The sequence below is a fragment of the Lampris incognitus genome, chromosome 3 (assembly GCF_029633865.1).
Source record: "Lampris incognitus isolate fLamInc1 chromosome 3, fLamInc1.hap2, whole genome shotgun sequence".
Classification (NCBI taxonomy): Eukaryota; Metazoa; Chordata; class Actinopteri; order Lampriformes; family Lampridae; genus Lampris; species Lampris incognitus.
In genome coordinates, this window is record NC_079213.1 from 70,239,906 (window position 1) to 70,266,441 (window position 26,536).

The 26,536-nt window shown below is 45.4% G+C and overlaps 1 protein-coding gene across 1 annotated transcript in view; it reads right to left on the reverse strand.

Annotated features, from left to right (window-relative positions):
• Positions 1–26,536, reverse strand: part of hmcn1 (hemicentin 1) — a 208,005-nt gene that overhangs the window by 134,514 nt on the left and 46,955 nt on the right. Inside the window, 3 exon segments of the mRNA XM_056275570.1 lie at positions 6,500–6,763; positions 7,104–7,224; positions 22,694–22,800. Coding sequence (XP_056131545.1) covers positions 6,500–6,763; positions 7,104–7,224; positions 22,694–22,800 — 492 coding nt within the window.

A 26,536-nucleotide genomic window follows, 5' to 3' on the forward strand; every position in this document is an offset into this window, starting at 1 on the left:
CCTTCGCATACAGGGCTTGGTCAAAGACACAGACAATCTTCCTCAGGCCTAAGCACTGCATGATGCTCAGTGACTGGTTAAGCACCTCGTTGACAGTAGACATTTGTGTCGCTGGAGCATTGATGGTAGGCAGATAGCCTATATTGTCGGGGATGACCGTCATCTCTCCTCGAGTCAGGATGTTGAAGCCTGTCCAGCTGCTGACTGACTGTTCTTCTTGTTGTGACATGCGTGCTAGGACCCTAAAGAAGGTTTTTCTCTCTGGCAAGCTTAGTATTGGCTGCAGTATCGGCATCTGACTTTTTGCTTTGTGGTGGCCCTACCCGTTGTCCAGCATTGTAAGTTGGTAACATTGGTGGGGGTCCATCAATGCTTCTCTTCTTTTTTTTGGGAACAGTGGGCATGGGTTGGACAGGAAGTGGGTTGACTGGCTTTGCTTGCACAGCAATCCCATTGACTCTGTGAGATGTTCCCTCACCACTGACAGTTTCTTCAAGACGGTCGATATTGTCCCAGGCTAAAGTTGTGAACATGCCAGGATGGATGTTAGCTGGAAGGGCAATGCCACTCCCTGATGATGAGAGTTTCTGGAGACACGGGGCAGTGTTGATCTCTTCCATCTGTGAATAGGACACACTGTGACCAAGTCGGTTGAGGATGTTTATCAACTCTACATTTCCTGTCAACGATTTGACACTGAATGGCAGAACAATGTGCTTGGAAGGCTTGGTATTTCCACATGTCACTGCATATACTATGTCATGGCCAAATGACTGCAGAAGGCACTGCACTCTCTGGGATGCATGATCAGGATCATTTGAGCCTGTGAGTAGAGAGTACAGGAAGATAATGAGCGACTCTGGAATGGTAGGACATTCTGCTTCTGGTTTGACTTCAGGCGGCCAGGTTTGAGGAACATCTTGACTTTTAATGTCCGCTCTCAATTTGATGGCTGCTTTGGCTATAACATCTTGTGCACTGACACTTTTCAGGGTCTGCAGCTCCCTTTTGAGAGACTGATTTTCTTTGGCAAGTTCCCTCATGGACAAGTTATCGGGATAGAGGAGGAATTTTCCTTTCTCATCAGGGAATATCTGCAAGGCTCCAGCAAACTCACTCTCCAGGTTTCACCTTATGTGCTTCTTGGTTGATTCCTTGACTTGGGCAATGCCTTGGGAGTTCATTGAAGCTACCAGTCTAGAAGAGAGATCAGTCATTGTCATCACTTGAGGATTGCCAAAAAGCTCCATCCTGATGAAGAGGAACAGCTCATTGTATGCCTTATTCACAGCAGCTTCATACTGGGCTGCAGCATCATCATCTTCATTGCTGGCAACCTCTCCTTTGGAAACCTCTTCTTTGGTGTAAAGTCTATAGCTACTCACAATGGCAAGGATTCTGCTGTCCCTTTTCTTTGTGGCTGCACTCCTGATCTTTGCATCAGCTCGCAGTTCTCGACACTGCACCAGTACTTCTCTCATATTCTGTCTCTTGGAATATTTGCTGTTTTTCTGACAAAATATGCACTCTGCATCATAAGCCCTAGATGTACTTGGAGCATGTCGAGCTACTCTCTTAGATTGTTTCTCTTCAGCAGAGACACAACTTTTCTTTTCTTTTGCAAGGAGGCCATCAAGAATTTGCTTCATAGTGAAGATACTGCGACACTTTCTGTGGTAGTAGATTGCTGGAATCTGTCCCTCAGGAATGTCTTTTGCCAGTTTCAAAACTGGTGCATGATTTCGTATCTGAGCTGCCCTGAGCAGAGTTCTCCATGAGTCGACACTTTGTAGTGAAACCAGCTTATCTGTATCATCAGAACAGTGGATAATGCACTCCACCCGTGGGCGCTTTGGTATTGGGTAAAAACTTGCTTGTTCACCAGTGGCCATATTCAGTCAGTTTTCACCTGCCACATACAAACAAATACATGTAACTTAGGTGTATGAACACTACTAAAACAAAGTTTACTTTGCTTCACCAGCGTCATATTACCATTATTTATCTTACATAGCCACAAATAGATACATTACCTAGTTGCTATGCAACAGCTGTATTTTGTCCACATGAGGCCGCTAAAATCAACACAAGATGAAAGTTCCTCGTAGCCACTTTAACTAATCATATTAACATATACATTAAAAGAACATGCTAACATTATGGGAAATTAGCTTACAATCTTCTCCAGAGTGAGACAAGAAGATAGATACCAGTTTCCTCTATATGTGTTTAGTAGAAAGCTATCTGGCTGCACGTTAGCCTAGCTTAGCACAATGAATGGAAGTACACAGTACTGGTTATCCTTGGTTGTTGGCCAACTAAGAACTGTCCCAGAGTTTAAGCTAGGCTAATCAGTACCAGGGGTGTTGAAATGCTATATTTGTAAAAATCTGGGCAAATACACAATCGTGAGAGGCACAGAAACAGGTTTCCTGAAAGAAAAATGAAATAGCTGCTCATTTGGAAAGGTTATCATGTATTATTTTACTTCTGTTAGTGTACCAAATAAAATGGCACCAGTGAAGTTGTGTCACCTTGGGTGATATCGATATCTGGTCTGACCCATGGACTAACTGGCTTTGGTCTAGTTAGTTTCTTAGTAATAATGCCCTTCTAATTTAAGGTTCACAATCACCTCACACAATGAAATAGTATGGGTATATTATACATTTCCTGAATCTTTACAGTCCTGTGAGTATTCCAGTTTTTGTGTTTTGTGTCCCTGATATTCCTAGATGCCACAGGGCTAAAAGAAAGTATATAGTTTAGGCGAACATTGCAGAAAGATGTGTGTTATTGACGGGTTGAAGAGCTCAAGTGACCTCTATATTTGTGAGAAATATCCACAACAGGGCTTGAATGAAAGCTAAGAAGGTCCCCTTTAAAATGATACCAAAGACAATATTATAGAACATTGAAAAATGTCCTGACCATGAGGCTAAACCAGGATATGCACCAGCGTCTAAAATGCAATTTACTTTAGGGGGTGGTTAACTTCATGAGCTGATAACTGATACAGCTGCCACTCAGGAATGGTTATCATACCAAAATATCATCTACAGACATGGATCCTTTCAAAAATTATTAGTAAGTTTTGCTACCTTGAGTGTACCGAAATAGGACATTTTGGGCTCTGGCCCATGGACTACATGGTTCGCGCAGGCTGAGGCACAGTTCGCGCTCAGAGACATAACAGCAGACGAGACCAGGTACTACTACGTAGTGGCAGCGCTGGGGTGCGCTACGGCTTCCAGGATAAGCGGTTTCATAACCAACCCACCGGCCGATGGTAAATACGCCGCACTTAAAAATCTCCTCCTTGATACTTTTGAACTGTCAACAACGGAGAGAGCACGTCGCCTCTTCGCAATTCAGGGCTTGGGAGATGGCAAACCATCGGAGCTAATGAGCAGGATGTTAAATCTACTGGGTCAAAAAAAGCGGTCGGACGGCCATTGATTTCCTCGGGCACCGCATCACTGGGGACGGGGCAGTCCCCCTGCCCTCAAAGGTGGAAGCGGTGGTGGCCTTTCCACGCCCCCAAACAGCTCGTGCGCTCAGGGAGTTCATCGGGATGGTGACATTCTACCACCGCTTCATTCCCCGAGCCGCCTTTATCATCCAGCCACTGTACGAGGCGCTGAAAGGCAAGTCCCCCAACCAGGCGGTCGACTGGACAGCAGAGCGGGACCGTGTGTTCACTGAGACTAAAGCTGCGCTCTCCCAGGCTACCCTGCTAGCGCATCCTTCACCTACAGCGCCTATTTCCATAACCACGGATGCATCGGACTATGCTGTTGGTGCGGTTCACGAGCAGTGGGGGGGGGGGGCTTGGCAGCCTTTGGCCTTTTTCAGTCGCCAGCTTACGCCCCGAGAGCGCAAGTATAGTACTTTTGACAGGGAACTCCTCGGTCTCTGGCTCGCCGTCCGGCATTTCTGGTTCCTGCTAGAGGGCCGCGAGTTTACTGCGTATGTGGACCACAAGCCCCTCACGTTTGCCATATCCAAGACGGCCGAGCCATGGTCCGCTCGCCAGCAGCGACAACTCTCCTACATTTCGGAATTCATTACCGACATCCAGCACATCACTGGTAAGTCTAACCAGGTAGTTGACTGCCTCTCTAGGGCAGTGATTGGAGCGGTCCACCTAGGCCTGGACTATGCACAGATGGCCGCTGACCAGGCCACGGACCCGAGCATCCTCCGTCTCCGGACCTCCGACACGGGGCTCTGCCTGCAGGACGTTCCTTTCAGCGACACAGGTGTCACCCTCCTGTGTGACGCCTCCACAGGACAGCCCAGGCCCATCGTCCCGGACAGCTGGAGACGCCCCGTGTTTGAAGCTGTGCACGGCCTCTCTCATCCAGGCGGTAAGCCATCCGTGCGCCTAACCTCTGCTAAGTTTGTGTGGGAGGGACTTAAGAGAGACGTGAAAGCGTGGGCCGACTCGTGTGTTGCCTGTCAGCAGGCTAAGATACACCGCCACATTAAGGCGCCCCTGGAACGCTTCGCAGTGCCGGAGAGACGATTTGACCATGTCCACGTCGAGCTGGTTGGTCCCCTACCCCCCTCCCATGGGTTCACCTACCTCTTCACTGTGGTGGACAGGACTACGCGCTGGCCTGAAGCTGTTCCCCTGGCATCCACGACGTCTGCTGATGTGGCCCGGGCTTTTATTGGGTCGTGGGTCTCACGTTTCGGTACGCCTTCCGACCTTTCATCTGACCGCGGGCCACACTTTACCTCAGAGCTATGGAATGCTGTGGGTGAGGCTCTGGGCGTCAAGCTTCACCGCACTACCTACCACCTCAGGCGAACTGCCTATGTGAGCGCTTCCACCGGTCCATGAAGGCTGCGCTTCGGGCTACTCTCAAGGACTGCAACTGGGTTGACAAGCTCCCATGGGTCATGCTGGGCCTGCGGACCACCCCGAAGGAAGACCTACAAGCCTCCTCTGCGGAACTGGTGTACGGCATGCCGCTGCGAGTCCCAGGCGATTTCATGCCCAACGCAACGCGTCCCTGGTCAGCTGTGGACCAACGAGCCTCCTTGCTGGACGGGGTCAGAGCTTTCACACCTCTCCCTACCGCCCAACACGGCACTCCGGTGTCACAGGTGCCCCCAGGTCTGCAGTCAGCGGACTACGTGTTCATCCGTCACGACGCACACCGCCCCCCTCTGCAACCCCCTTATGACGGCCCCTTCCGCGTCCTGGAATGGGGAACTAAGCACCTGGTGGTGGATTTTGGGGGCACGGCCGAGCATGTTTCAGTGGACCGAGTTAAACCCGCACACCTGGACTTGACGCAGCTATTGGAGTTAGCCCAACCTCCTCGTCGCGGTCGTCCCCCGGCTCCGCCTCCTCCCCCCGTGGAGGCCCGCGCTGCCTCTTCTGCTCCTCAGACCGACCTCCACAGGCCCGCGTCAATGCCTCCCAGAGACACTCCGGCCCCTGTTACCCAGAGCCGCCACGGACGGCCGGTCGTCCCCCCGCGCCTGCCGGACTTCGCTTACTAGGGCGATTTCTGGGGGGGCTCATGTGGTGGACACGTATTGGGGATAGAATTCACCCCAGGAACTAAGGGTTAAGTCAGGGTTGCCCTGGCAGGTTAACGCAGGGTTAAGTTATGGTTGTTCAGCCAGTTTTCTGATTATTCTTGCCGCCTCCGCTCAGTCGAGCTGTGGTTTTGTTGTCTCTCTGATTTACCATTGATTAAAGAAAGTTGCCTACACGGCTAAAGTGTGAACCTACGGTCTTCTCCGTTCCTTCGGCTCTACAAGATTATAATTAGACAGTATTTGTTTACACGTTAAAGTAAAAAAAAAATCTGTATTGAATGTATAAAAGGGACAGCAATAGACAAAGGAGCCCAGAGTGAGTGCAACAGCATCAGGGAGTGTGTCTGCACCAGGACAAATAAAGGTAAGAGGGGCAATAGGGACTCCTACAACCGTTATCATAGTGTATTTGCAAACATGGTTTCACCCCCCCCCCTTCACACAAAGGAAGAAAAAAAATTTCACGTTTTATTAATTCATTCATTTTTTGCTCACATGTAATTTGTAAGCCATATGATATTAGGTTGTAACTTAGTTGTTGTCCACATAGAGTGACCTAGATGAGTAAGAAAAATTATTTATTAGCATCAACCCTGATAACAAATCAGGTAAAGCAATATTTTAGTGGTTTTAGGAAATGTACTGGTTCAGCAACAAGTCTGAGCAATAAAATACAACACATCTTTGTAGCGTCCATGTTGTTTCCACATTACAACTTAAAAGCTCATGAAGACGCAGAAGCCGGAAGAACGACTTCCCAACTCGGGAGATGGACCATCCGAGGCGCACGTGAATGCTCTATGAGTGGTCGTAACTCTTGAAACACTTTCAGTATTCCTTCATTGTTTATCCGTTTGTTCATTTTCAAAGCACGTGTTGGCATGGAAATTTGAATTTAATATCAATATTGGAGTGAAAGCCCACAGTGTATATCACTGACCTGGAATAATACTGGAGAAGGAAACGCTGGAGACTCTCTGGAAGAGGAATCCATCCCGGTCATATCCTGTTACTCGCAGAAAGAAGGCCTCGTTGGGTGGAATGAACTCTGTGATGTTCCAGAGGCCATATGGCTGGCGTTCAGGGTAGTATCGGATCGGTAAGGTTTTCATCACTTCTCCCGTGATTGACAGGAGCTCCAGCCTATCGGCACGAGCAGGGGGAGAAAGCCCAGTGGTGTTCAGAAGGATGTGGGTAGGAATACCTGGGAGAGAGGGTATACATAGATGTCACTGTCCTGAAGGAAATCCACCTTGGACCAACTTGCTTTTCGCAGCATATCTTGGTGCTCTGTCAAAGATCTATACTGCAGAGAAACATTGTGAACATTGCGTAATACACTACATAACACCAGATCAGTGCCACTTTATGGTATGAGCAAGGAGAAACGGGGATTTCTGTGAGAATGTGATGTAAATAGTGCGGCAAATTAACAGATACATACCCAAATAACAACCCAATGGACCACTGCTGAGTTTGAAAACATTGAAACGTCTGACAACGGCTGCAGCTTTTATAAAAGTTTATGATTTGACCACACTAACCTTGAACTGGACGGCTTATGGTCTTCTTAAAGTCCATTGTGGGCTTTCTGGAAAATCCAGCACGGAAGTCAATGGTGCTAAGACCTGAGATTCGTACAGAGTGTCTCCCTTGGCTAGATGTCTGTAGAAACAGCAGATATTTATTTTCAGCATCTTGGCCTATTTACGATTTTGAGATGCAGATCTTGTGGTTCCCAGCATCCATGACTCAGATTTTAACTTCAAGTTTGTTTTAAGGATGCTGAAAGAGATTAGGCACCCTTACAGAACACATTTTTGTAGTCAGCGGTTTACTGAAAACAAATGTCCATGTTTCATATGTAGCCTGACATTGGATAGATGTTTTGTCCAAGGTACTTTGGTCCAAAACCCAGAATGGTACTTGATCATAATGAGTTTTCATCAGATACCATGAATCTGCTGTGTAAGATTCAGACAGACAAATTGGGACCCACAAAGCAGACAGGTGTGGAGAGGCAGTTTATTAAACAGCCCAGGGTCGGTACACAAAGGGCAGTCAGCTCAGGCAGAAGTACAAAAACACGAGGAAGAAAGGTAAGTCCAAAAAACAGGCGAGAGTCAAAACCATCAAACGGTGGGATAAAGCTAAGGTAACGGAACGCTAGGCTAAACTGGTCTCAAAGGGAAAAACTGGGTCGGAACACGAGGAGACATACATAAGAAAACTGCCGGAAAGCTACTCACAAGTGATGCAGACAATCTGACAAAGACACACTGGGGAAACAGGCATTTATACACATGAGGGGAGGAGATAATGAGGCACAGGTGAAGACAATGGACAATCACACACACAGGGAGTCAAGACACCTAGAATGAGCACAAACAGGAAGTGAGGGAATCCAACAAAAATAAAACAGGAAGTCAAAAACCAAACAAACTAAACTGTATAGGGCCTGACATGCTGTGTCAAAGGGAGCACTCAACAAGACAATCTTTTGCATGAAACATTATGACACAAACCAATGAAATTGTTCCATAGCAAATAATTGTCCTCAAGACGTCCCCACTTGATTAGACAGGCCATTTTCAATAATTCAAGAATGATTCAATGATAAGAATGATTCAATAATTCACTCACACCTGAACTTATAAAACATTCAGAATTCAGAGGTATGATGAGCCATACAGTCTGAATCCATACTTTAATTAGGCAAACACGACCACTATAATCAGCATGTGACTCAAGTGAGTTTTTGCAGTCTCTATCATAGTACACACGTCCTTCGAAGCCAGGCAAGAATAGAGACAGAGTAATTACAATGAAAGGCAGCAACCACTGGAAACTCCTCACCTTTAGTAAGATAGTCTGGAGCTGTCACAGACATTGACTCACAGGGTAGTCTGAAGCATGCAAACCTTAAATACCGTTTTAAATTGCTTTGAATGACAGAGAATGTGTTAAATTAGTATATCCTTAAACAATTAAGTTTTATCTGAACCCATCTCAGCTAAATGTCACCTTAAACTGTTATTACAAAGCAACCTTACGTCAACTAGCAAACACGTAAAGCAAAAAAAAAGAAAAAAGGAAAAAAAGCAAGTCAAAAAGGACAAGAAAAAGATAAAAAGTTTTGTTTTTTTTACTGTCTGATAACCCCTTTAAAAAGTAATTTCAGCAGGGTTTGTGGGTGGCAATATCATCCTAAAATGCTAATTCCCCACCATCCTTAAAAAGCACAATACAACAATACATGTAATAGTCATAAACCTGCTCTAATAGCTGCTTTAGAACGATTTGCTGGTCATCATTTGCTGGTCAATGGGGTCATAACTGGAGAAGGTGCTCTTTAAAGGCTATACTCTTACTACTGACAAAGAGGACCTGTTGCAGAGTCCCTGTCATTAAGCCCCCTATTTACCCCACCATTGGATGGCCTGACCAGCTGAGGCACTGAAAACACCCTTACTTAGTCACACAGTTATTTCATCTGTATTTTGATGGTGAGATTTCTTTGGTTCTTTAGTACTAAAACTGTGCCATGCCTTTGAACACCATGTAAAGAGTAGACCAAGCAGGCTGCAATTCACTATCAATGATCAATATTGCGAATATGTGGCTGAACATAGTATCAACTGAGAAATTTACTTATGATTTTTTTCATCTTCAAATTTGTAATCTAATGGGGTATCATATATATATAACAAAAAACTTGATTTGATTGGAAATTCTTAAACTAGATTGACCCACAGCTTGCGTCAGTGGTGTCTGTATAGAATGAGCCTTACACTAAATACCAGCCAATCAATACAAGCCTGATGGAATATGCAAAGGTATTACAAAGCTTAATTTAGGTGATTCGTGATATTTATTCTCACAGTCTGATCTAAAAGAAGAGCTATCTTTGCAGCTGCGAGTATTCATCAGGCCACAGATACAGCAAAAAAGCAGGACCATTATATCCCAAGCGCTGAAACAACCAAGGACGTATGGCGCTATTAACGAGGTCAAAACTTTGTTAAATCTCTATTTTCTCACTGTTTGGCAGGAGAAAGGCCATCCAAACTCCAATCGCCTCCAGTCAGTTGAAAATATGGTCCTGCTTTTTCTCCCAATTTCTTTTTATTATATGATGTCTTCTGTGCTCCCTAGGATACCTGGTTGCTGTCTAGTGATATGTATGAGAGAGAGAGCAAGAGAGAGAGAGAGAAGCACAGAAGTAGACGAGGTAACGAAAGGGAGCATCAAAAACACAGAGGAGAAAAATAAATAAGAAAGAGACAGAGATAAAAGAGAGGGAGGGAGAGTTAGAGAATAAACGCAGAGACTGAATTGGAGCAGGGCTTGCTGCTACCACTGCTATTCCTCTGGGTTGTTTGCATACTTTTCAAATTACAACCTTCCTAAACTATTATCATAGGCCATAAAACAGCAGGCAGTATGAAGCCAAGATGTGCTCATCAGTGCTGAGGTCAGTGCTGCACTAAGAAGTCTCACCTGGATGAGTCTTGGTCTCACACACGTGCACACCCATGCGCGCGCACACACACACACGCGCGCGCGCACGCACACACACACACACACACACACACACACAAACCCATGGTAAACCTCGGAGCATGGGTAGCAACAATGATGGGGAAAACTGAAAAAAGCAGAGAAAGGATGGGGGTGATATTGGAGTGAACCCCCCCCCACCCCACCCCACCATGGTATCCAATTAAAGACAGATTAAATAGAAGCAAATTCCTTTTCACACACACAGTCTATGACTAGAGCTTGACATGGGTGTCATGGACCATTAGCCAATAGCTAAAACGCAGCGTGGCAGAACCCTGAAATCCCCCAGAAGTATTTATCCGCAACTCTTCGAATGGCCTGGGAAACACAGCTAAAGATAAGGGGATATTTTTAGTGTCCAAGCCCAACAGAGGTCACTTGTTGCGGGGGATTGGGGCCAGGAACAGGCATTGTGCAAGAGGAGAAACAAGAAAAAAAAATCCTTGAATGTAACAGCAGACTCTGGATGTACTGGAAAGGAAGATGGTGATTCTCTGAGGGAGAGAATGAGAGGAATAAAACATTGCATGGGAGGAAGATGATGGCGAGAAAAAGAAAAGCGGAGCAACTGATTGGGATTCAACGAAGGAAGAGGAGAGTAAGCAAGCGATTGAGACAGAGAGAAGAAAATATAAACTCAGGGGGACATAAAAGAGCCAAACAGAATGGAAACTAACCACAGTTTCCCTCATTATACCTTTAGTATGGGTCCTCATTACTTCTGTGGAGCGAACCGCTTAATATCATGGTAATGTATGACTGTTTGGAGCATCTGAAGGTGTATTAAGCCTCAGATTAAAAAGAGATTTCAGCAATTCAGTACTTGAAAGCTCTGTTAGTGGCAACAGAGCATGGTTGAGAATGCTTTGCAAGTCCCCTTTGCTGTGGGAGAGAACTTTGGCTTTAAGTGGCCTTTTTGGTAGCCTTGTATTCTGCAGCTCAGTATTCTGATGTTTTGCAAAGGGGCAGTGTGAACAGGCCATAGGCCAATAACAGATCATTCCTAAATACTTAGTTCTTGCTAGCTTTTCTGTGTAAAAAGCGCTCCTGACCCTGGTGTTCAGTGACAGAGCCCGGCATGAGATTAACCTATGGGTTAAGTGTAGACACAGCTGGATAGGCCTTGTGTCATATAAATCAACCTCAGTCCAAAAACAAGATTATAAGTGATGGCATGTTCCATTCCATGTTAGAAAAGCGTACTATGTGTTCTGGCAGAACATTACTCATTTAGGTTTGGCAGTAAAATCTGTTTGCAAGAACACACATAGGGATCACAGGCAGAGGATTTACAATATGAATATACCACATTCTTCTGGATAGGACAACAGCCCTCTGGTATCACGAGGGGAATAAGAGAGGCATGATACGAATGAGACATGAAAAAGTTAGTGTGGTGATATGCAAGGAAGTAGGACAGATCTGTAAGCTAGTTTACTGCAGTAATGCCAGCTAATGTCATTGAAAACAAATTCCATTTCTTATAGATAAACCTCTAAGAACTAAAGACGTGTGATAGAAGTGAAGAAAGAAAAAGGTTTTAGGTCGTATCATGAAAACCATCAAATCCTGAGGTGGTTCAATAGCCGTTATAGAAATCTCAGCCATTACTCAGTCCCACACACACACCTACATCCATGCTCACCTACCTAACAACAAAAACTATTCCTGAGAGGAAACACACGGTTAAAGCCATTTTTCTGCTCCCGTCGTTCTTGTGAATGAGAACTGGGGAGTCTTAATATAATCCAGCAATAAGACAAAGACAGGTTCTTTATTGTCTCGGGATGCACGATATTTAATTTTTGCCGATATCCGATATGCCGATATTTCTATCTTATTTTGGCAGATTGTCAATGCCGATACCAGATATGCCGATATTTCCATCTTATTTTGGCAGATTGCCAATGCCGATACCAATATATGCACATTTTCCCCCAACTAATTAGAGAACATCAAGTCTCTCCTGTACTGGACCAAACTGAAGCTGCTACACTGACCACAGAATCCACGTGCACCCGCGCTGCTGATCTCAATGGCTGGTCTATTTTTTTCTTCTCTACATATGGCTGCATGGTCCTCCAACAGGTAAAAAACTACACAGCACTGTGTAAAACATGAGTAAATAAATATTTAAAAATGATTAAGATAATTACCTCATTGTACCAGAGGCAATGTGACACAGGGATGCAACCTTGTGTTTTTTTTTATTGCACATTAAAATAAATCAGTCAAATCAATGTGTATCCATGAGCCTGTACTTAAAATGATCTAGTTAATTAATTCAGTACCAGTTAATGCATTTGCCACTTAAATTACCTATTTTCCAAAGTAGCCTACTTGAAATCTCCTCAGAAAACTCCTCAGAAAACGGCTGGCATGCAACCACAGGCAACACAGACATAGCAGGTAAACAAACCCGCTCCACCCCGCCTAGACCCCGTGGGTGTTCTGGTGACTATCATCACGTTGGTTGTATTCACCTAACTTGGGCACCCGCGGGCAAAAACATGAATCGGTGCCTATGCACCCCATCTATGTGACCCACCGCGTCCGTGCCTGGTCAACGGTTCACGTTGCATGCAAATAATTGAAGCGTCATCTTATCAGCCTGTCATCTTGGTATTTCGAGCTGATGCCGATATTTCATTTTAAAGTCTTTATCTGCCAATACTGATGACGTGCCAAGATCGTCGTGCATCCCTATTATTACCCCCCCCCTCCCCCGCTTTTCTCCCCAGTTGTATCTGGCCAATTACCCCACTCTCTGAGCTGTCCTAGTCGCTGCTCCACCCCCTCTGCCGATCTGGGGAGGGCTGCAGACTACCACATGCTTCCTCCGATACATGTGGAGTCGCCAGCCGCTTCTTTTCACCTGACAGTAGGGAGTTTCGCCAGGGGGACGTAGCGAGTGGGAGGATCACGCTATTCCTCCCAGTTCCCCCTCCCCCCAAACAGGCCCCCCAACCGACCAGAGGAGGCGCTAGTGCAGCAACAAGGGCATATGTCCACATCCGGCTTCCCATCCGCAGACACGGCCAATTGTGTCTGTAGGGACGCCCGACCAAGCCGGAGGTAACACCGAGATTCGAACCAGTGATCCCCGTGTTGGTATGCAATGGAATAGATCGCTATGCTACCCGGACGCCTGTGCATCCCTATTACTGTCCTATTTGAGGAAATTTGTTGCCCCAGCCTGTACATCAAAATGCAAGCTCCCGTCCAAACATTCAAATACAAGTTCATCAAGTTCATCACATCAAAAAACAAGTTTACCTTCACATATAGTCAAGTAAATTCTTTATGACAAGCCTGTTCCATGCCATAAGCAATCATCAGCTGTCTATATATATACAGTGCTGCTTGAAAGTATGTGAACCCCTTGAGCAGTTTAGATGTTTCTGTTGTTTTACCATGATTTTCTTATTTTATCATCACCAGTTTTTATATATGAAATGTCAGATATATGTTTATCAATTGCATCTACTTGTTTAGTGGGACTTGTTTAAGTAGCCCAAAAACTACATGAAACATGGAATTAGTGTATGTGCAAAAGTAAGTGAACCCCCAGCTGCATTGGTTAAGTCAAGCAGGTAACAGACTTAGGTGAAACACATTCGGGTGCTTAATTAATCATTTAAGCAGACCAATGAAATGAGACATCCTTGGGAAAGGGTTTGGCCTGCACTAATTAAAAGAGAGAGGAAACCAACCAAACCACTGTGGTCCCATACAAATCAACAATGCCGAGAGCAAAGGTGATATCCGAGGACATGAAGAAGAGGGTAGTGACAGCCCATCAGTCTGGGGAGGGCTATAAGACCATCTCCAAAAGATTCCAGCTCCATCCATCCACTGTAAGACAAATAATTTACTAATGAAGGGCCTTCAACATGACAGCACCTCTGCCTAGAAGTGGACGCCCATCAAAACTATCACCCGGAAGCACCAGAAAAATAATAAATCGGGTAAAGGCCAACCCACACATCACCTCTAGAGAGTTACAGACCTCTCTGGTAGCATCTGGGACAAATGTGCATGCGTCTACAATCAGATGAAAATTGAATAGCCATGACATTCATGGGAGGGTTGCTAGAAGGAAGCCTCTGCTCTCAAAAAAGAACAAAGCTGCCCGTTTCAACTTTGCCAGAGAGCACTTGGACAAACCAGAGGCCTTCTGGAAGTCCATTCTCTGGACAGACGAGTCCAAAATAGAATTATTTGGTCACAATCAAAACCAACATGTTTGGAGAAAAGCCAACACTGCATATGAAGAAAAGAACCTCCTCCCAACAGTGAAGCATGGTGGTGGAAATGTGAAGGTCTGGGGCTGCTTTTCTGCTTCTGGACCTGGACGACTCCATATTATCCAAGGAACCATGAATTCTCCGGCATATCAACAAATTCTTGACCAGAATCTCCTGCCATCAGTCAGGGAGTTGACGCTGGGATGAAAATGGATTATGCAACAAGACAATGACCCAAAGCATTCCAGCAAAACTACAAAGGAATGGCTTCAGAGAAAGAGGATTCGTACTCTGGATTGGCCCAGTCAAAGTCCGGACGTTAATCCAATTGGAATGTTGTGGCGAGACCTGAAGAAGTTGGTACATACCAGATGTCCCTCCAACCTCTCTCAACTGCCGGAGTTCTGCAAGGAGGAGTGGGCAAAAATCCCCATAAGCAGATGCGAGAGACTGGTTAGTGGTTACAGAAGACGTTTGGTTGAAGTAATGGCCTCAAAAGGAGGAGCCACAAGCTACTAATACAAGGGTTCACATACTTTTGCACATGTTAAATTTTCTGTTTTTGTGAAATAAACCACCTTTGTTGAATTAAATAATGAAAATATATCTCTTTTTGTGTGTGTGTCCATTATTTGGAAGGTGTGCTTTAAAATAAGCGCATTACACATACACTACCGTTCAAAAGTTTGGGATCACATTGAAATGTCCATATTTTTGAAGGAAAAGCACTGTACTGTTCAATGAAGATAACTTTAAACTAGTCTTAACTTTAAAGAAATACACTCTATACATTGCTAATGTGGTAAATGACTATTCTAGCTGCAAATGTCTGGTTTTTGGTGCAATATCTACATAGGTGTATAGAGGCCCATTTCAAGCAACTATCACTCCAGTGTTCTAATGGTACAATGTGTTTGCTCATTGGCTCAGAAGGCTAATTGATGATTAGAAAACCCTTGTGCAATCATGTTCACACATCTGAAAACAGTTTAGCTCGTTACAGAAGCTACAAAACTGACCTTCCTTTGAGCAGATTGAGTTTCTGGAGCATCACATTTGTGGGGTCAATTAAACGCTCAAAATGGCCAGAAAAAGAGAACTTTCATCTGAAACTCGACAGTCTATTCTTGTTCTTAGAAATGAAGGCTATTCCATGCGAGAAATTGCTAAGAAATTGAAGATTTCCTACACCGGTGTGTACTACTCCCTTCAGAGGACAGCACAAACAGGCTCTAACCAGAGTAGAAAAAGAAGTGGGAGGCCGCGTTGCACAACTGAGCAAGAAGATAAGTACATTAGAGTCTCTAGTTTGAGAAACGGACGCCTCACAGGTCCCCAACTGGCATCTTCATTAAATAGTACCCGCAAAACACCAGTGTCAACATCTACAGTGAAGAGGCGGCTGCGGGATTCTGGGCTTCAGGGCAGAGTGGCAAAGAAAAAGCCATATCTGAGACTGACCAATAAAAGAAAAAGATTAAGATGGGCAAAAGAACACAGACATTGGACAGAGGAAGACTGGAAAAAAGTGTTGTGGACGGATGAATCCAAGTTTGAGGTGTTTGGATCACAAAGAAGAACGTTTGTGAGACGCAGAACAAATGAAAAGATGCTGGAAGAATGCCTGACGCCATCTGTTAAGCATGGTGGAGGTAATGTGATGGTCTGGGGTTGCTTTGGTGCTGGTAAGGTGGGAGATTTGTACAGGGTAAAAGGGATTCTGAATAAGGAAGGCTATCACTCCATTTTGCAACGCCATGCCATACCCAGTGGACAGCGCTTGATTGGAGCCAATTTCATCCTACAACAGGACAATGACCCTAAACACACCTCCAAATTGTGCAAGAACTATTTAGAGCAGAAGCAGGCAGCTGGTATTCTATCAGTAATGGAGTGGCCAGCGCAGTCACCAGATCTGAACCCCATTGAGCTGTTGTGGGAGCAGCTTGACCGTATGGTACGCAAGAAGTGCCCATCCAACCAATCCAACTTGTGGGAGCTGCTTCTGGAAGCGTGGGGTGCAATTTCTCCAGATTACCTCAACAAATTAACAGCTAGAATGCCAAAGGTCTGCAATGCTGTAATTGCTGCAAATGGAGGATTCTTTGACGAAAGCAAAGTTTGATGTAAAAAAAATCTTATTTCAAATACAAATCATTATTTCTAACCTTGTCAATGTCTTGACTCTATTTTCTATTCATTTCACAACATATGGTGGTGAATAAGTGTGACTTTTCATGGAAAACACAAAATTGTTTGGGTGATCCCAAACTTTTGAACGGTAGTGTACATCCAAATCCCAATTTGTAATGTTTTTTTACAAAAACAGTGACCATGTCTGGAGGGTTCACAAACTTTCAAGCAGCACTGTATATATATATATATATATATATATATATATATATATATATATATATATATATATATATATATATATGTGTGTGTATATATACACACACACACACACACACACACACACATATATATATATAAAAGTGTGTGTGTGTGTGTGTGGCTGAACGGTGACAAAGAGAGGAAAGACGATCAAGACTGAAGGAGTGGAGCTAGTAGAAGGCAGGATTGCAGACATACAGGACAGTTACAGTGGGGAAAATAATTATTTGAGCCCCTGCTGATTTTGTAAGTTTGCCCACTTACAAAGACTGCAACAGTCTATAATTTTAAGCGTAGGTTCACTTTAACAGTGAGAGACATAATATGACCAAAAAAAGTGGAATAAGACATTGTATGAATTTTATGAATTTATTTGCATATTTTTGGTCCAAAATAAATATTTGAACCCCTGGACGAACATTATGTTAATATTTAGTAGAAAAGCCATTATTGGCCAGCACAGATGTCAAACGGTTTTTATAGTTTCTGACAAGGTTTGTGCACATTTCGGCAGTGATGTTGGCCCACTCCTCCCTGCAGACAGCCTCCAAATCGTTCAGGTTTGGAGGCTGTGGCCTGGCAACCCGAATTTTAAGCTCCCTCCAAAGATTTTCGATTGGATTCAGGTCTGGAGACTGGCTAGGCCATTCCAGAACCTTGATGTGCTTCTTCTTCAGCCACTCTTTGGTTGCTTTGGCCGTGTGCTTTGGGTCTTTGTCGTGTTGGAACACCCATCCACGACCCATCTTCAGCCCTCTCACTGAGGGAAGGAGGTGTTGGTCCAGAATTCCACGGTACATGGCCCCGTCCATCCTCCCCTCAATGCGATGGAGTTGTCCTGTCCCCTTGGCTGAAAAGCACCCCCAAAGAATGATGTTGCCACCCCCATGCTTGACGGTGGGGATGGTGTTCTTTGGGTTGTACTCCGTGTTCTTCACCCTCCAAACACGGCGAGTTGAGTTGAGCCCGAAAAGTTCTATTTTGGTCTCATCCGACCACATCACCTTCTTCCAGGCCTCTTCTGAGTCGTCCAGGTGTTCATTGGCGAACTGCAGACGGGCCTGTACATGTGCCTTCTTGAGCAGTGGGACCTTGCGTGCACTGCAGGATTTTAATCCATGACGGCGTAGTGTGTTACTAACCGTTTGCTTTGTAACTGTGGTCCCAGATGCCTTCAGGTCATTAACCAGTTCCCCCCTTGTGGTTCTGGGATGATTCCTCACCGTTCGCATGATCAGGGACACCCCACGAGGCGAGATCTTGCGTGGAGCCCCAGACCGAGGGAGGTTGGCGGTGGTGTGGTGTTCCTTCCATTTCCTGATAACTGCACCGACAGTTGTTACTTTCTCTCAAAGATGCTTTCCAATTCTCTTGTAGCCCATCCCGGCCTTGTGCAGGTCTACACTCTTGTCCCTGGTGTCCTTAGACAGCTCTTTGGTCTTGCCCATGGTGGAGATGTCGAAATCTGATTGATTGGGTGTGGACAGGTGTCTTTTATACAGGTAACAAGGTGATGCAGGTGTATTTTATGTGGGTAATTAGTTGGGATTGGGGGTGCATCTTAAAGAAAAACTAACTGGTTTGTGGGAGCCAGAATACTTGCTGTTTGGTGGGGGATCAGATACTTATTTTTCTAAATGAGGTGGTTATTAATTTTTATAAATTCATATGATGTGATTTTCTGGAATTTTCTTTTGGATTCTGTCTCTCACTGTTAAAATGTACATATGATTAAAATTATAGACTGTTGTATTCTTTGTAAGTGGGCAAACCTACAAAATCAGCAAGGGGTCAAATATTTATTTTCCCCACTGTATGTGTACCTGGGTATCCCACAGGCCAATGGGAGCCATGATGAGAAAGCAAGGAGGTCAGCCACAACCAAATACCTCCAGAGAGTAAGGCAGGTCCTGAGAAGCCAGTAAGAGTAAGATCCAAGCCATCAACATATACGCCCTGCCAGTCATCTGATACCTACCATTACTACTTTCAGCTGCCCCCGTTAGGGGTCACCACAGCGTATCATCTGTTTTCATCTCTTCCTGTCCTCTGCATCTTCCTCTGTCACACCAGCCACCTGCATGTCCTCCCTCACCACATCCATAAACCTCCTTTTTGGCCTTTTCCTCTTCCCTGGCAGCTCCATGTTCAGCATCCTTCTCCCAATATACCCAGCATCTCTCCTACACACACATCCAAACCATCTCAAACTTGCCTCTCTGGCTTTGTCTCCAAAACGTCCAACCTGAGCTGTCCCTCTAATATAATTGTCCCTAATCCTGTCCTTCCTCGTCACGCCCAATGACTCCCAGTCATCAGATACCCAGCTGGAATAATAAGCTGGCCACAGAAGGAAATGGAAGCCACAGATGTCAAGGCACAAAAACTCCTCACAATGCACAGAGGACCCCCCCCCCCAAGTCCAGCACCCTTAGACTGTACAAGCAGCAAAAAGAGGGTGCCAAGGATCGGTGACCGTCAGAGCCACTATCTAGGATTAAACAAGGAGTTTCCAAGAGTACATCAGAAAAATGCCCCCCCCACCCCCACCCCCAGGACAAACTGCTCAGTGAGCACCTCAGGCAGCGGAGGACAGAGGGTGATGAGTAAGACCAAGCCCCTCCATGGGATATATCATCGGCAGATAGAGGGTGTGGCTGATATCAAGAAATCCTACCAGTAGATAAAAGTCTGGTCTGGGAGACAGCACAGAGGCTCCGATCATGGCAGCACAAGAACAGGCACTCAACATCAGATCCATAGAAGCAGGGGTCCACCACAGCAGATGGGATCCAAGGTGCAGGCTCTGTAAAGATGCCCCTGAGACAGTCCAGTGCATAGTAGCAGAGTGTAAGGTGCAGGCTGGGACAGCATACACTGACAAGCATAACCAAATGGCCGGGATAGTGTACAGGAACATCTGTGCCCACAGTATTGGATCCAGATGGGAAACACCACCAAAGGTGGTTGAGGCCAGCAGATTTAAGGTCCTGTAGGACTTCCAAATTCCAGACAGACGAGCAGGTGTGCTGGGCAATCAACCAGACATAGTGGTTGTTGACAAGGAGCAGAAGAGAGCAGTAGTGATAGATGTGGCAATCCTGGCTGATTTTATATACATATTAAAAAAAAAACTCCCTTTCACCCTTTTTCAAGTGGTGTGTGTCCTCCTCAAACTCAGGTCCTCTACCAGAGGCCTGGGAGTTTGAGGGTTCTGCACAGTATTTCAGCTGTTCCTAGAACTGCACTCTTCTGGACAGAGACCTCAGATGTTGTTCCTGGAATCTGCTGGAGCCACTCTCCCAGTTTGGGGGGGGGGGGGTCACAGCCCCTGATGCTCCTATTACCACTGGGACTACTGTGGATTTCAACTTCCACATCCAATCTAGTTCTTCCTTCAGCCCTTGGTATTTCTTTAGCGTCTCATGCTCTTCCTTCCTGATGTTGCCATCACTGGGGATTGCTTCATCAATCACTACTGCTGTCTTCTATTCCTTGTCAACCACCACAATGTCTGGTTGGTTAGCTAGCACCTGCTTGTCAGTTTGGAACTTGAAGTCCCACAGGATCTTAGCTCTGCAATTCTCAACCACCTTTGATGGTGTCTCCCATTTGGATTTGGGGACTTCAAGTCTGTATTCAGTACGGATATTCCTGTACACTATCCCAGCACTTGGTTGTGCCTTTCAGTGTACACTTTCCCAGCTAGCATTTTACACCCTGCTACGAAGTGCTGGACTGTCTCAAGGGTGTCTTTGCACAGCATGCATCTTGGGTCTTGTCTGGTGTGGTAGACCACTACCTCAAACAATCTGGTGCTGAGTGCCTGTCCTTGTGCTGCTATGACCAGAGCCTCTGTGCTGTCCTTCAGTCCAGCCTTTTCTAGCCACTGGTAGGATTTGTCGATATCAGCCACGTCTTCTATCCGTTGATGGTATAGCCCATGGAGGGGCTTGGTCTTCCATGAAACCTCCTCTTCTTCTTCCTCCCCACTCTGTCTTCTACCGCTTCAGGTCCTCACTCAGCAGTTCGTCCTGGGGGGGTCCTCTTTCTTATGTACTCCTGGATGTTCCTTGTTTCATCTTTGAAAGTGGCTCTGACACTCACTAATCCTCGGCCCCCCATCTCTTCACTTATCATACAGTCTCAGGCTCAGGCTGCTGGACTTTGGGTGGAACCCCCTGTGCATTACGAGGCGTTTTCGTGTCCTGATATCTGTGGCCTTCTTCTCCTCCTTTGGCCATCTTATTATTCCAGCTGGCTATCTGATCACTGGTAGGGCATATGTGTTGATGGCTTGGATTTTATTCTTCCCGCTGAGCTGGCTCCTTAGAACCTGCCTCACTCTCTGGAGGTATTTGGCTGTAACTGACCTCCTTGCTGCCTCCTTATGGTTTCCATTTGCCTGTGGGTTACCCAGGTACTTGTGACTGTCCTGTATGTCTGTTATCCTACCATCTGGTAATCCAACCCCTTCAGTCCTCACCAAATTCCCTCTTTTTGCCATCATTCGACCACTTTTGACCAGTCAGAATGACATCCCGATGTCATTGCTGTAGATCCTGGTGAGGTGGATTAGCGAGTCAATGTCTTGCTCTTTCCTGGCATCCAGCTTGATGTCATCCATGTATAGTAAGTGGCTGAAGGTAACTCCACTTCTGAACCTGTATCCATATCCACTCTTTGTGATGATCTGACTGAGGTGATTCAGGCCTATGCAGAACAGCAGCGGGGATAGCGCACCACCTTGGTATATGCCACATTTGATGGTTACCTGTGTGATATCTTTGAGTTGGCCTCTAGTGTTGTTTTGCATTATCGCATCGAATTCTTGATGAAGGCTTTTAGTGTCCTGTTGGCTTTGTATGGTCCAGTAACCATGTGTGAGGCATTGAATCATAGGCTTTCTTTTAGTCAATCCACACTGTGCTCAGGTTGGTCTGTCTGGTCTAAGAGTCTTGGGTGACTGCTCTATCAACCAGTAGCTGATGCTTTGACCCTCTGGTGTTATCAACGGAGATCCCTTGTGGGGATCCTTCGTGGTCAGTATTGTTCTCTCCGGTGTTAGCCAGTCAGGGTGTTGTTTTATGTGTGTGTGTGTGTGTGTGTGTGTGTGTGTGTGTGTGTGTGTGTGTGTGTGTGTGTGTGTGTGTGTGTGTGTGTGTGTGTGTGTGTGTGTGTGTGTGCGTCAATGTGATGGAAAGGGAAAGTGATTAAGCAGGGTTCTACACTGAGTGCAGACGCCACCCCGGCCCAAAAAACAAATCAGGTAAAAATGCTTGTCATTTCCTGGCATCTGGTGTTGACAGTGCGGGGCAACCAACTGTGTTCCCTATTTTGCATTCCTTTGGTAGCGGGGTGCCAGAGGCTCCCATTTAGAATGCATCATCAAGAGTTCCAAAAAAGACAGACAAAGACGCAAAGTTGTCAAGGGCCTTGAAATAACATTAATGCACTACTCAAATATGTCTTTCTGATCATTTCTTGTTGTGAGCAGGTAGATATTTTCACAGGATAACGTGCATTTTGAATTGATTGCAAAAGCCACTGTATCTGAACATCCTGATATATTGCTGCAGTAATTCAACTTAAGAGCCTTCCAAAAATCACCAGCTCCTTTCGGGGGTGTGAGCTGTGATTGGCATTTTGAGGTTATGTCATTGAACTATACCCTGTAAGTCATTTGAAACGACAGTCCAGTATGTCGCCCTGATAGGCCTATCATTGAGTTTTACGGACATTTCCAGGTAAGGGATGAAGTGTTTACTTTGATGGACCACATCCCAGGCTGTGGGTCCTTGCTGGCCTTTTGAGGTTATATCATTGAACTATACCCTGTAAGTCATTTGAAATGACAGTCCGGCATGTTGCCCTGTTAGGCCTATCATTGAGTTTTATGGACATTTCCAGGTAAGGGGTGAAGTGTTTACCTTGATGGACCACATCCCAGGCTGTGGGTCCTTGATGTTGACAACCTTGGCAGAGTTAGGAATGTGCAGGAGCTCAGTCAGGCCATCACTCTTCCCTATTAGCTTCCCTGAGGGACAAACGTGAATCAAAGGCAGTTACACACCATTTCTTGGGAGCTTTACCTAGTACAAATGAACATTTCTCACCTCTTCTGGGGGAGCGGGATTAAGGTCACGAAAGGTAAATGCACGACATTGTACAACACTATGATGAACATCACCCGGAAGACAAACAGGGTCAAAATTACATTGAATTAAAACGGTACAAAAATGAACAAGACAAAGAAGAAACTGACATGAAGCTTTTACGTTATTTAACTTGGGATTGTTTTTTTTTTTAATCTTCTGTTGCCAAGTATTTTGTAAAATTAAAGAACTCCATATTGTCATTGCTTTATTCATTACTTTTTGTCTAGATTTGCTCTTGGTTTGGAGGCGTGTTGGAATATGCATGTTGGTATTGATTGTAAATTGGTTATTCAGAGAGTTTGGGGGTTATTATACAGAGAATTTTTTTTTTTAAAAAGAGTGCAAATTTTTATCGGTCTTCAACTTTAAGCAAGGAAAGGCTAATGTGATAGTGGGGTGTGGTTTAGCCTCGTCTGCAAGCGGAGACAGAGGGGTTGTGGGTCGCGGGAGAGCAAACGGAATAGCAAGGTTGACTGATGATCAGCCTCAGGTGTGCCAAACAACTAACCTGTACTTTATATTCTGCAGTGAGGCTGGGTCCTTGACCAATACGATTGCATGGGAACACAGACACACACGGAAACGACACGAGAGTGTAAGCAAGAGAGGCAGGAGCCGCCGCTGCTCTCAGAGCGAGGCAAGGTGGCTCCAGAAGCAAAGCATACCGGCTGTACGGAGCGTGCAAAAGAATTTGTATCAGGAGACTTCATATCAAACTAGAAAAATGCTTTTCCACGGAAAAAGCTTGTGAATGCTGAAAGAAATCGCAAAAGCATTGCTGAAAATGGATACATAGGAAAAGTCAGAAAGTCACTAGCCTACCTGAAATACCTGGAAACTGAAATGTGAAATGGCTGAATATTTTAAAAGTTTTAAAGGTATAAAAACTGAAAAATTTGCCATAATGTGCTAAATACATAAATAGTTTGATTGTTGAATGGTTTCTGTAGTTTAAAGTATGAAAAAGTGGAAGTGGTGCAAAGATTTCAAAGTGCTCTCAGTCCCATTACAAACACAGACAACAAGGCTGTAACAAAACTTGCAAGAATTTGCAGCAATGGTTTATGTATAGAAAAGGTTTGAATAGTCTGAACTATGTGACCCCTGCTGGTAAAAGAGTCCCCAAGTAGGCCTAGGTCATTGAACTGCAAAACCTGACCTGAACATTGTTCTTCTAAAAGAAGAAAAAAGAGCTACAGTACATCAGAAGAAATTGTCTTTATTTGTTATGAGAGGAGGGGTAGAATGAGAGGAGAGGTAGAATGAGAGGAGGAGGGGTAGAATGAGAGGAGGGGTTGAATGAGAGGAGGGGTAGTGATGAAGATGAGGAGTGGTGAAGAGGAAGGGTAGTGATAAAGAGGAAGGGTAGTGATGAAGATGAAGAGTAGCGATGAAGAGGAAGGGTAGTGATGAAGATGAAGAGTAGTGATGAAGAGGAAGGGTAGGAAGGAGTGTAAGAAGGTTGTAGGAAGGTAAGAAGGTTGTAAGAAGAAAGGTAGTAAGGTTGTAGGAAGGTAGGAAAAACGGTAGGAAGGTTGTATGAAGGAAGGAAGGAAGGTAGGTAGGTAGGTAGGTAGGTAGGAAGGTTGAAGAGGGAGGAAGAGCAGTTAAGAAGCGGCAGAAGCTGATCAAATCTACCAGGTGTTGAGAGTTGACAGTAATTAGGCTGGCAGTTGAGTTTCAAATTGATATGTGATGTCACAATAGGACTGAACATTCTAACAGGCAAAGTGTATGGCAGAATTGCTAAACTTTAGAGCTGAATTGTTCAAAAACTATAAAATATTTTAAAAATCTGAATAGGAATGTCCTGAACTGTTTAAGCTTTAAATGGGGTTTCTAGCTCAAAAAATGAAGGAGATACAGTTCAAAGGTGATGAGGGTTTCAACCTTTCCCCATAGATTTCCATTGTTTTGAAAAAGTAGAAAAAGCTTAATATGTCTAAAAGTATAAAGATTTCAAAAACCGAAATGTGAGCCTCAATGGGCTTAAAGAGACGAACATTTTGATACCTGGATGGTTTCAGTGGCTAAAAGTATGAAGGAGTAAAAGAGGTGGAAATGTTGCACAAGTCCCCCATTGACTCCCATTCAAAAAATGGCTGAAAAAAGTTGAATATTTCAAAAAGTTCAAAAGGTATGAAAAATCTGAAAGGGGAGCACTAATGTCCTTAATGAGTTGAACATTTGATAGTTGTGTGGCAGGATGAGGAAAAACACAGGAGACCAAGGCGAGTTTGATGTTTATTCCTCAACTCCAAAAACCAACTGCAGCAGGAACAACCCTGCACCGGCGATGCCCAGGAACGTAAACCACGCCCCCAGCTCACAGTCCTGCTGGGTGAGAGGCATAGCCCCTAGTGTCCGCCACACAGCCCCCCCCCCCCCCCCCGAACACCCAGAAGGGACTCCTGGAAAGAAAATTAGTGTCTCACTGGAGGCTTAAGCAGCCTGCCATACCGGCTGCGCCGTCCCTCAGCCGAAACAGTAGGTGAAACACAGTCCAAAGCCGGCTGAGAAGCAGAACGCTGAACCCGTGAAGACACTGCCAGGGTCCTGGAAGGAGGACGACCCCGACGGGGAACCTGGGCCGGAAACACAACTTCGCCTGCCACCCTGTGTGCCGGTTTAAGCCTATCAAGCGTGACACGCTCCCTACGCCCACCCATATCTAGCACAAAACCCTTAGGACCCGTCTCAAGAACCCGAAATGGGCCATCGTATGGGGGTTGGAGGGGCGAGCGGTGAGCATCATGCCGTACAAAAACAAAACGAGCCGACATGAGCTCCGCAGGCACGAACTACCGCGGAAAACAGTGGTGAACGGGGCCTGGAACCCGAGTGCTGTCGGACAAAAAAGGATAAACGGCCGGACGGGGTCGAGGAGCGGAACTCCCAGGCAAAAATTCCCCAGGGACGCGGAGCGGCTGACCGAGCACCAACTCAGCGGGTGACGCGTCGAGGTCCTCCTTAGGAGCCGAACGCAACCCGAGCATAACCCAAGGAAAACGATCCACCCAGTTACCATCCGAGACCGCAGCGCTGCCTTGAGCGACCGGTGAAAACATTCACACAACCCGTTAGCCTGAGGGTGATACGCGGTAGTGCGGTGTACCTACACACCCAAGGATCGCGCAAGTGCCGACCAGAGCTCTGACACCAACTGGGGGCCCCTGTCTGAGGTGATATCTGACGGAGTGCCGAAACGGGCGACCCAGGAGGAAAGAAAAGCGCGTGCAACATCCGAGGATTAGTCCATGGGCCAGACGATATTTCGGTACACTCAAGGTGGCAAAACTTACTTATAATTTTTGAAAGGATCCATGTCTGTAGATGATATTTTGGTATGATAACCATTCCTGAGTGGCAGCTGTATCACAGTTATCAGCTCATGAAGTTAACCACCCGCTAAACTAAATTGCATTTTAGACGCTGGTGCATATCCTGGTTTAGCCTCATGGTCAGGACATTTTTCAATGTTCTATAATATTGTCTTTGGTATCATTTTAAAGGGGACCTTCTTAGCTTTCATTCAAGCCCTGTTGTGGATATTTCTCACAAATATAGAGGTCACTTGAGCTCTTCAACCCGTCAATAACACACATCTTTCTGCAA